The following is a 12358-nucleotide window of genomic DNA, read 5'->3' as shown; positions in this document are numbered from 1 at the left end:
ATCACCAACTAATTAAAACTTCCCGCTATTCCTAGTGACTAGTTATTTTTCTTTTATTTTAAAACTAATGTGATCCAAAAAGTTGGACTAGTCTTTTTTTAATAAAAGTACTTATTTTGGGTATCCATCCCCCTTATCCATATGGAATGTTTATATAAGGTTAATCAGTTCAGGGTAGGAAGATTTAAACTGACTTTTTTGCCATGTTCTTCATACTTTTTGATTTTAAGTGAGTATATGTCACTTTTATAAAAATTACACAGTTGTTACTCTAAAATAAAGAACTTTCCAGATTTGATTATTAGCCAATTTAGAAACCAATGATTTTTCTCCCAGCTTCATTTAGCTCACAAAATATCTTTACCTTTTGAGGGAGCCCTTGACCAAATATCTTTTTCATTATAACCCTCATATAAAACAGCAGCAGCCTGCTCTAATGTAAATGAATCTACTGTATAGACTAAGCTAATGGGCTTACCTAAATTGAAACTCAATTCAAGCAACCTTCCTTTCTGCTGATGTCGTGTAATACGGACCAACTACTGCTATGCCCTCAACAGTTACACTTTTTCTATTCTATAACATCACAGGATACGTGGAGATAACTATTTTTCTCTTTTGTTACTGTATCAGCAGACTTTTACCATTTGACCTTTCTATTATGAGGTAAATTTTTTCAAGTTTTAAGATTAGTTGGCTAGATACATTGTTTTTCCTGGTACGATATACCCAACTGGGCTACATTTTAAGTAAATATGCCTATGTATATGTGCGTAGGCTTAAGAAGAAACCTAGTGACCTAGAAAAAAATAAGGGCTTTGGAGTTGGGACCTTGGATCTGAATCCTGGCTCTGTCAACTAGCTATGTAAGTCTGGACAAGCTACTTAGTATCCTCCCTGAGTCTCAGTGTTCTTATCTTCCTCAACTGTAAAACAGAAACATGATACCGACCTTGCAGGGTGGCTGTGAGAGACTAAATGAGGCACTGTATGCAGTATGCATTAGAGCCCCTTAACGATGGCTGGCACAGTGTAACTTTGAAACACACAGACCTTTTTTTCACTCTACAGCCCAGTTTCCTTCCTTTGCCATTAGCCTCATTCACCTCCCTCAACTCTCTGACTTGTGGTTTTCCCCAGTTAGTACCCACAACTCCTCCCCCATCCCCCACTCCTCATTGTTCCCCACCAGCAGCAACGAGTTTTTGGAGCTTCCCAGTAAGCACACCCTCTTACGTGGCATTTGTTCTAACAATTTCCCTTGCTCACCTGCTGCCCACCTCCACCCACCCAGGGGAAAAATACACTTAGCTGAGCTTGCCGGTTGCATGAATTTTGGAAAAACAGGGTGTTTGCTGTATTCATACTCTATTTCAATCTTACCACACTCTCCAAATACTGCTACTCTCACTTACCTTACTTAAGGGCCCACCTTGACCTTCTTGGGTTTATTTTTGCACCTGGCTCTTTTAATTACCCAAATACTTGCTGAATGCTTACTAGGCACTGGAGAAGCAAAAAGGAGTAAGACTCACTCTGATACGGACTCTCAGTGAAAAGTAATCCTCCCCATCCCAAGAGGAGAGAGTAGGAAAGGAGGCAAGAGTTTCGCATTTTGCTCTTCAAACTTCTGAATTGTTTGACACTATAAGAATGTAGTCTTGTAATTCTTACATAATAAAAGCAAATAAATCAAATTAATGAAAGCCAAAAAAAAACCTAACTATAATCAAAGATAATATATGTTAGACTAGTGGCTGGAAAGCCTCAAAGAAGTGATATTTATGGTAACCTTGAAATGGTAGGTCTCACCTGCAAAAATGAAGGACATTCAAGCAGAGAGAACAGCATGAGAGAAAGTAGAGAAGTATGAAAGTGTACTGAGTGTTTGCGACAGACAAGTGGTTTGCTGTGGCTAGAAAACAAGGTATAATTTGGGAAGTCTTCAAAAGACATTCCAAATATTTAATAAATCATCTTCATCCTTACTGAGAGATCTAAAACGAAGTGAAACTGTCTTAAAATTCAGGGCCATGTGCCACTCCTCTACCATGATGAAAACTTGGTCTCTGACAACAGTGGGGACCCTCTGCTCTAAATGGTTTGGGTTCAAGTAATATGATCACATCCGAGCTCCACGAAGTAGTGTGGCAGGAGCACAGAAGATGGAGTGAGAAACTGGAAGGTGGGGCCAGGTCAAGATGGCAACAGTCAGAGCAAGAGACCATGACAGCCTGACCAAAGGAGACAGAATAGAGGGAAAGGCCAGGGTCAGGACACAAGCATGTTAGCAGCAGCATCAACAGGTCTGGGGGTAGGGGAAGACTGAAGAAGAAGAGGAAGTTAAAGATGACTCAGGTCTAACATTTGAGTAACTGGTGAATAAGGCCATTAACAGAACTAGGGCATGGTGGAGGAAGTACTAATCTGAGGGGATGGATTTGGTTTAGACAACTTCATTTGAAGACTACAGCCGCGGTCACCAACCCCCCAACCCCCGGAGCCTTAGACCGGTACCAGTCTGTGGCCTGTTAGGAACTAAGCTGCATAGCAGGAGGTGAGCAGCGAGCAAGCAAAGCTGCATCTATATTTACAGCTGCTTCCCATTGCTGGCATCACTGCCTGAGCTCTGGTCCCCCCACCACACCAACCCTGGGAAAAACTGTCTTCCATGAAACCAGTCCCTGGTGCCAGAAAGGTTGGGAACCACTGGTCTATATCACACTTAGGTGGACGTCCAAGGCTAGAGAGGAAGGTTTAGTTCTCATTGGTACATGGGTCATACCTGAAGCCATGGGAGAGATCCAGGGAGACTAAAACCAAGAGAGTAAGATCACGGATGCCAAGGCAGCCGAGAAAAAGTGTTTCAAGAAAAGGAGACCAGTGACTGCCAAGGCCACAGTGAGAAGTCAAACAGCATAAAAACTGAAAATGTGCATTATACTGGACTCAGCACACAGAGGTTACACGTGATCTTGCGAAGTGGTGAATACAAAGAGTAGGTCTGCAATGGACTGGAATGAATGACTGGGGAGAAAGGAGGGGTGAGGGGTTGAAAAACTAGCAGCTACAATTTCAGGAATCCCTACCCTCTTCATCCCAGCCCGGCCCATCCCAGCCCAGCCCAGCCTAACCCAGCCCAAGCTCTTGACATGGACATGCAAGTTGACAATCCAATACCCAAAATCTTCAACATCTTTGTCCTGCCCAGTGCCAGTTACCTTCATCTCAACACAGCCGCAACTGCCTACCTATCTGGAGACACGGTCAAATCCCATATTTCACCACCACGTGGCCCATCTCCTGTCATCTCTTCCTGTCATTTTCTTTACCTGTCATCTCTTCCATTCCTACCAAATCCAAATCACCAACTAATTAAAACTTCCCGCTATTCCTAGTCACCAGCCTAAAGGCTTCCAAAATCAGCTTGAGCGGTCCTTCTTCTTCATCCCTTAACTCTGGAATCAGAGTTTTACATAACAACTCTCTGGCCCAAGTCTTCCTCTCCACTCCTAATTCTACATCTAAGAACAGGCCTGTCACATCCACACAGGCATGGTGTCATATCTGGTTTTCCACACCAATCTAACCTACATATGCCACACAGTTTGATTTTCCTTTAAGGAAAAACCAGCCAAAAATCAAAGTCAAGCCAAGCTCCCTAGGGTAGTATTCTCAAGCCAAACTACCTTTATAGCCTTCTCTGTAGGTACTTCTTCACAAAAACCTCCACCATAGCCAAACCAGTCTATGCAATGCTTTCTTAACATTTAGTTACACGTTTCCGTTCTGAAATATCCGCTGCAACTTCTACTCGTCCTAGGGACCCTCACTTACTCCCTCTCTAAAACCTCCTTGGAACACCCAAGACCTCCACAGCATTCCTATGCCACGATTAACTGTCTACTATGCCATGCATTGTTCTAGACTCTTGGGATACACCAAAGAACAAAACAGAAATCCCTAGCTTTATGGAGCTCATATTTTAGCACAAGGAGACAACAAAAAGTAGACATCAGAAATAACATTAAGCATATAAAATGTTAGAAAACCGAACAAAAAGAAGCAAAGCAGGATGTGGGGGCCTGGGAGTTTTGAAGTAGGATTACTATTTTAAATAGGGTGGTAAAGGCAGGCCTCCTTGGGAGGGTCACTCTTGAGAAGGCTTGAAGGTTTAGTCACGCAGATTCCTATAGGAAAGCACAGTCCTAGCAGAGGCAACGGCCAGGCCACAGCCCAGGAGCAGAACACACCCGGAAGGTTTGAAGAACAGTAAGGAGGCTGGGAGAGCTGGAGCAGAGTGAGCAAAGGGTGGAGGAGGTGAGCCTAGAGAGGAAGTTTGACAGGTCTGAAAATGAGCTTGGACATTAAGCAGTGCGTTGGATATTTGAGAACTGGAGCTAAGGAGAAAGGTCTGGGCCCAGGTGTTCTGGCTTATAGGTGGCCTGGAAGAATTCACTGAGTCTGAGGCCTAGAGCACTCCAGCTGTATGAGACGAAGAAGACACACAGAGGATAATCTAGAGCACATCTTAGTGTCCTAGAGGCCAAGTCAAGGCAGACTCAACGGAAGACGGAGTGTTCGACTTGTCTGAAACTACTGATAGATCAAATGAGATGAAGACTGAGAGCTAACCACTGCATTTATCAGCAGTGGTGGCAGGGACTTTGCCATGTGAACTTAGGAGAGAATGGAAAGTGAGGAATTAAGAGACCACATATAGACCACTGTTTCCTGGAGTTTTGTTGCAAAGGGGACAACAAATTGGGCAGTATCGGGCCAGGAAAGTACGAGTAAAAGTTTTAAGATGAGAAAAAATAGCATGTGTGTGCAGTGCATGTATCTATGTACGCATGCACATAAGGCCCTAGAAAGCCCTAAGCACTCCACAAATGTTTCTTCCTTCCTTCATTTTCACTTGACACCTATTATGTTCTATTATCTCTACTGATATATATCTGATCTTTGTAACTACCTGCAAACAACTTTTACTTGGAAGGCCCTTTATTTCCTGGTCCAACTGTCAAACCCCTCCTTATCCTTCAAGACTCGAAAATCGCCTCCTGGGAAGCCTACCCTGCCCTTCTCTTCATCCAACCTCCCTCAGGTTGGTATCAACGTATTCTTTGTACCAATACATTCTTCTACTATCATCCTTGTCACAGTCTCTTGTATTTATCAGAATATATGTCTTATCTTCCCCACTAAACAGACTCCTAGGGGACAAGGGGCAATATTACCCTGAAAGTGCAACAGTTATGAGCACTGATGCTTGCAGTGTGACCTTGAGAAGTTGCCTAACCTCCCAGTAAAATGGGAAATAAAAATAGGCTCTATCTCCTGGCATTGCTTGGAAAATGCCTGGCATATACTAAGCCCTATGTACATACTATTATATTGCTATACTGTAATGGGCTCCTAGGATTTTAACACACTAACTGCCATGTGAGTTATATTTAACTCACTTTAGTTTTGAGCCCGGGGCCTTGTGAAGCAAAATCTGGGCAAAACCCTGCAGTTGGTTCATGAAAATCTTACTTGTTGATGTTCCTGTTGTCACAATTAATACTGACAATTTAATTCTAAAAACATGGATTAAATGAATAGAAGTCAATAACAAATTTTTCGTTAACTTTGAAAAGACTGTTTTGCTTTCAAAGTTTTTATTCTATTTTCCTAATAAAACACCGTGGCCCCAAGGAAAAAAATTTTTTTTCAAATGTGGCAGTCAATGTGTTAAGCTTGACAGCAGGACATCAATAAATTATTTCACAAATGAACAACCTGAGACACTAAAAAGCTCTGGCTTACTGAAGAGAATTATTTCTCCATACCACATTAATTTTGTCCCCTACATTTTTTGTTTATCAGGTGATTTCATCATTTGAATCATGTCATCATGTACTAATTTTTTCAAAAGCTGGTAAAGTCATTTTTTAAGAGACAGGCTCTTGCTCTCACCCAGGCTGGAGGGCAGTGGCATGATCACAGTTCACTGCAGCCTCAAACTCCTAGGCACAAGTGATCCTGCGGCCTCAGCCTCCCAAGTTGCTGGGATTACACGTGTGAGCCACCGCGCTCAGCAAAGTCATGTCTTGATATTTAACTGTCTCCCCAGACTAATGATTTGACTGACATACAGAACCTCTGGCACTGCTGAATCTTTCCCTGCCATCTCCCTACACCACCATGGCTTCCTCATACCAGTATGTCACAGCACGGTGTACAATGCAATGTTGTAAATGAACAGACGTACCATGTGGTGGCCAAATTTAAGGTTTGATTTTGCCTCCATTTCAGGGGCCACTCACAGTAGGTGACATTAAAAATTAAGAAATCTTTGTAACCAACTCAATTTCTGAGCAACCAAAAAAGAAACACTAAGAACTCAATTTTGCACAAAATTTCCATATTAAACAACAGCTCATTCAATATTAAATAACAACTCTTCAGAGAAGCAGTGGGAGCCTCTAACAGGTTATACCACTTAAAAACTCAAGGGGATTCAACCAAAAACCGATGATTTAATCAAATGTAGAGTACAGCTGGCTGTTCTAGTAATTCTATACTACAACTACAAATCTTTTTAACTGGTTCTAAATGTGCAGGTCAAGATCCCTCCTCCTAGAGGGAGATTTTAAAGAAAATTCTCCATATTCTCTATGCCCCACCAGTATCTAGCTCAGATCCAAACAAAACAAAGTTGGATGACACTCTTGATCACCTTTCCCATGAGGCCACACAATGTACTGCAAAGAGCACAGGCTTTGGTGTAGAGCACTTTGGGTCAAATGCCAGCTCTACCACTTGTCAAATAGGTATCCTAGAGCAGGTCTGGTAATCCCGCCTCCGCCCCCAGTAGTAACAGCAATAATGTAACCTAGCAGGGTTAGTGTGTTTTAATGACACTGAATGACTAAAGGAAAAAGCAGTAAGTGAAAAGTAACCAGCATATCAAATATGCTTAATAAATAGAGGTTTTTTAATCAAGTCACACCATTTTCAAATTTTTTTTTTTTTTTTGAGATGGAGTCTCACTCTGTCATCCCGGCTACAGTGCAGTGGTGTCATCACAGATCACTGCAACTTCAAATTCCTGGGCTCAAGTGATCCTTCTGCCTCAGCCTCCCAAGTAGCTGAGACTAAAGGCAGATGTCACCATACCTGGCTAATTTTTTTTTTTTTTTTTTTTGCAGAGATGGAGTCTCACTCTTGCTCAGGCTGATCTCAAACTCCTAATCTCAAGGAATTCTCCCGCCTCAGCCTCCCAGAATGCTAGGATTACAGGTGTGAGCCACCCTGCCCGCCCCATTTTCAAGTCTTATTAGAGTTGAAGTTGTAAAAAAAGATATTAAAAAGGCTCAAGTTTATGCCAACTAATACTCTATAAAGTAAAAATGTTAAGTCAGTAAGAAATGGAGAGGAAATAAGTTCTTGGAATAAAGAAAGAGCTGGGATCCCAGGGAAAAGACCCTCTTCCTATAAGAGATAAACCAAGCAATAGCTTCCTTGCCTTTGGGGGACAAGGCCTGCCCTGCCCAAGCCCCTGACCCTAAGACACCTACAGATGAAACAGTGGTGTCAGTGACACAAAAAGGACACAATTAGACATTTCATATCCACTATGGCCACCCGCTAAGTGCCTAAATAATCCAGGTCTGGGTTACAAAAACTGACGCACAACTTACCTCAGAAAAAAATACACATGAAGGTCATGAAGTCAACTACTTTACAACTAAGTACTCAAAGGCTGTCATTCTCGTAATGCTCTATGACTGCCAATTCAAATGAAACCTGAATACAAGGGTGCTTGGCTAGCTTATTCGGTAACAAAAATTCTGTCTAAGGGTCCCAAAGCAATGCTGTAAGTTTCCTGTGGGAAGAAACTTATTTGTCTTGTCCAGCTGGACATTCCCTAGGGCTTCGCATATAGCAGCTACATAAAATTCACTGAAAGATTTGTATGTCCATATTCATAGCAGCATTATTCACAATAGCCAAAAGGTGGAAGCAAACCAGGTAGCCACTGATGGATGAACGGATAAACAAAATGTGGTGCACACACACAATGGAATTTAGCCTTAAAAAGGAAGGAAATTCTGACACATGCTCTGACATGGCTGAACTTTGAAGACATTATGCTAAGTGAAATAAACCAGTCACGAAAGGTCAAATACTGTATGATTCCACTTGTATGAGGTACCTAGTCAAATTCATAGAGACAGGAAGTAAAATGGTGTTTGCCAGGAGTAGGAGGGTGGGACGGAAGGACTGAGGAAAAAGGAAAATAGGAATTAGTGTCAAATGGGAACAGTTTCAGTTTGGGGAGATGAAAAAACTTACAGAGATGTATGGAGGTGATAGTTGCACAAGAACGTGAAGGTTCTTAATGCCACTCAATTGTACACTTAAAAATGGCTAAAATGGTAAATTTTACTACAATCAAAAAACAAAAACAAAAAAATCATTGAAAGAATAAATGAAGGAAGGAATGGGTACTACTTTCGTCAACCACTAAACATTATACTTCATACCTTTGGATTATTCCTAAGAGAATTCCTATCTCCATATTTCATAGACAAGGAAATTAGAACTCAAAGAGCTTAAATGATCTGCCACTATAGATACTGTGTGTGTGTATATATTAAAATACACTATATAGAGAGCATATGTAGTATATACTATACAGTGCTGCTCAGCATTAGTGGTGTATTTTAGCCAGCTGGTTTTAAGCTCCATAAGGACAAGGGCTATGCCTTAGATCCTCTTTCTATAACCAGGAACTAACACACCACCGCAGGCCTCTTGAATGTTTTGAAAATCCCACATGCCTTCACATCTATATCACAGAATATGTAGCTGCAGCCCTTCCTCTACACATCACTAACTTGGCAGGGATAAAATGGGCAACACTGAGGACAGTTCTATCCCTAGAGGTGCTCAAACACAGACTGGGCAACCAACCACTCATCCTGGGCTTACAATGTGTCAAGAGCTGGGGCAGGGAAAGGTACAGACGATTTCATCTTTGAGGGAGCCAAGTCCACTGTAATAGACAGATAACGCTCAGAAATAAGTATAATAATGAAAAGGCAAATGCTTAACAAATTGATGTGAGTACCCAAATCTAAGGGAGTACTGAGAATATCTACAGGTCTAGAAAAGGTGGGTAGTATCTTCAGAGGTGGCTTCTGAGCTGGACCTGAAAGGATGGTTTTCCAGGCACTACCAGGGAAAAGGCCAGAGAGCATGTAGCAGAAAGAACAGCAGCCTCGGTGTCAAAAGAACAGACCATTCCTGACTTTGCCATTATCTATGTAAGCGACCTCTGAAAATCCCTGCTTCCCCATACATAAACTTACAACTACATGACATGTTCTCCTAGAATCCATCCAGCTCTGTAAGAATATATTTAATACACGAGCTCCAAAGTCAGACTGCCTAGATCCAAATCTTACCACTGTCACTTAAAAGTCGCTTGACCTTGAGCTGGGTAATTAAATTGCTCTGTGCCTCAGTCTCCTCACTTCATAACAGAGGGCTGTTCTGAGGGCTGGTGTGATGATTAAATAATACACGCCAATCACTTAGCGCAGGATCTGGCGCATGGTAAGCTCTCAATAAATAATAGTTATTGTCATGATGAGCTGCAGTGAGAGAGGCAAACACCAGACGCAAACGCTGTGCCTGCTGCGCTTCCAGGGCCCTGCTGGTCCTGAGACACCCCTGGGGGGATGGGAGAGCAGAGCCGGGCTACACACCCTGCACGCATGTGTCACCGGCCAGGCACGGCACGAGCCTCTCCCCGCCCTGGGGAGAGCAGCGAAGGCTCAGCAGCCCCAGGGTCGGTTCCCACCCCTCCGGCCGGACGCCCGAGGAAGGAAGGGGGCTCCGACCCCACTTACCATGCTGGCCGGGGAGGGGGCGGCTCAGGTGAGCTAGCTCGTGGGCTTCGGACACGTCCTGCTCGCACAGTTCAGGTCATGGTCCCGGCAGACTCGGAAAGTCCCCCGCCCATGCAAAGACAGCCCCTTCCCCACCGGGCCCCGCGGGGACCCGCTTTTAAAAAGAGCACGGCAGCCCAGTCCGTCTCATCGGGGGCTCCCGGGACAATTCATCCAGACCCACCCGTCCCTCCCCAAGGAAACTGAAAAAGCAGGAAATGGGGCTCGGAAGCCAGCGAGGAGGGCAACGGCTCGGGCCCCCCCCCCGCCCGGGCCCGACCCCCGCGGGGGAGGCTACGGGCCCAGGCAGGGGCTCCCCGGCCTCCGCGGACAGAGGTGGCGGCGGGCCGGGCCCCGAGGGTGAAGGGGCGGAGGCTGAAGGGGCCTCGGCGGCGCGACGCGGCCCGGCAGGCCGGCTCAGAGGAGAGGCCCGGGGGCCCGCGCTGTCCTCGCCGCCACAGCCCACTCAGCTGCCGCCGTCGCCCCCCAGAGCATCCCTACGCTCGCCCGCCCCGGAGCCACCGCCTCATGCTGCGCGGCCGCCCCCGACCAACAGCCCCAACGCGCCGCCGGAAGTAGCGAGCGCCGGGCGGCCCCACCGCACGGCCGCGGGGTTGCGGCGCTGGAACCGGACCAATCCGGAATCGAGCGAGCGGGCGGGGGGAGACCGGGAAGAGGGGGAGAGGGCGGGGCCTCACCTGACGACTCCAGCGAGCCCCGCCTCCCTCTGGCCCCGCCTCCCTCTGGCCCCGCCTCCTGCGCCCACCGATCGCCCGTCCACGCGGGCCGGCAGCCATCTTGGTAAAGGATGCCGGGGTTGCCATCTTAGTAAAGGCGTGGTTTCTCTTTCACTTCTTTAGGTAATTCATTCCGTAAATCTTTATTGAGCGCCTTTTACGTGTCACGCACCGGCCTAGAATTTTGGCGGCACACAGCCTCATGGAGTTTACGTTCATTCAGTCCACACGCACTTTGGCCCTGCCATGGCCCAGACGCTGCTGTGGGTGCTAAGACTGGGGGGTAAACAAAATTTCTCTAGTCCCTGACCTCGATAAAGCACATGAGCAACAAGTAAAGAGCATATGAATAAATTAATTGTAGAAACTACCAGCAGTCCTGTGTTATTGAAATGGTGCCCCAAAGAGTTAAACCAGTGACTGACAGAAATGTAACAAATTTCTGGAAACCCCAGTGTTGTAATATTAACTCCCATTCTCATCAGACAACAAGCCCCCTGTACTCAATAACTATGAATGAGGCCAAGTGCGGTGGCTCACCTTCAATCCCAGCACTTTGGGAGGCTGAGGTAGGAGGATCTCGTGAGCCCAGGAGTTGGAGGCTGCAGTGAGCTGCCACCGCGCTCTCCTGGCCTCTCCAGCCTGGGTGACAGAGTGAGCCCTGTCTCTAAAAAAACTAAAACAAAAACGGTATGAACAAAACAGGGGGCTGAGATAGAAAATGGAGGGGATGGATGGAAATGTCAACAGATCTGGAGGATAAAGTCAAGTGTGGGAAGTATGATCACAGCCAAAGCAACAGCAACTGCAAAGGATGTGGTGGATTCCTATTCATATCCTCCAGCCCACTTCACTTGTGAAAAAGCTGATTTTTAAGAAATGGGTCAGGAAATAATCCCAAGCAGCTGAGGTTGAGCCCTAGGGTGTCCCTAGTGCATAGACTGGAGCAAGTCTGTATATCCCAGTGGCTCTTGTCAACCTTAAATAACGAGATTTAGAAAACATGATTAAAATATAGCTGTGGTCCCCAACCTCTGGGCGGTGAACTGGTACCAGTGCATGGCCTGTTAGGGACCAGCCACAGAGCTCCGCCCCACCTTCCTCATCCATGTTAAAGTTGTCTTCCATGAAACTTAGGAAGGGGCCGGGGGCCGAACAGCAGGAGATGTGTTGCTCCATAGAAATATTGCTCCATAGATTAATATTGCTCTATAGAATTGTTGCTATACAGAGACAAATGATTCCAGGAGGTTTGCAGGGCTTTGCCCTGAAGGAATATGTGAACGTGTTAGTTCGTGTATCAAAAGCTGCCTCGCCTCAGGAGGGCATCTCAAAGGTCAGTGGCAGCTGCTTTCCAAGGTGATGCTGCAGTCTCAAACCTGTGGTTTTCACCTGCTTTGTACAAAGCAGATTTGCTGGAGCCACGAGATGAGAGGTGATCAAAGAGTGCCCACCTGACAGACAGACACCTGCGGCTAAAAGCAATTAGCCCAAGGGACAGTTCCTGCTTGACTCCTGACTACCTGTCTCCATCCACAATAACTAGATAAAGAAATATGGAGCCACTATATTTCTGTTTAACCCTTCTGTTAAGTGACAGCTTTATCTCAGAACTTAGAAGTTTGTCTTTGAAAGATTTTGTAACCCTTTGTTCACGTAGATAGAGTTAATTAAGGG

The 12358-nt window shown here is 45.2% G+C and overlaps 1 protein-coding gene across 1 annotated transcript in view; it reads right to left on the bottom strand.

Annotated features, from left to right (window-relative positions):
- Positions 1–10515, bottom strand: part of XPO6 (exportin 6) — a 104490-nt gene extending 93975 nt beyond the window's left edge. The window contains exon 1 of the mRNA XM_012639056.1: positions 9906–10515. Within this exon, the coding sequence (XP_012494510.1) occupies positions 9906–9908 (3 nt within the window). The 5' untranslated portion in view covers positions 9909–10515. The remainder of the gene's footprint in view (positions 1–9905) is intronic.
- Positions 10516–12358: the final 1843 nt, after the last annotated feature.

This window comes from Propithecus coquereli, unplaced genomic scaffold (genome assembly GCF_000956105.1).
Source record: "Propithecus coquereli isolate 6110/MARCELLA unplaced genomic scaffold, Pcoq_1.0 Scaffold137, whole genome shotgun sequence".
In the NCBI taxonomy this organism is placed as follows: domain Eukaryota; kingdom Metazoa; phylum Chordata; class Mammalia; order Primates; family Indriidae; genus Propithecus; species Propithecus coquereli.
Note: the sequence above shows the minus strand (reverse complement) of the source record. Positions and strands in the feature narration are given on the sequence as shown.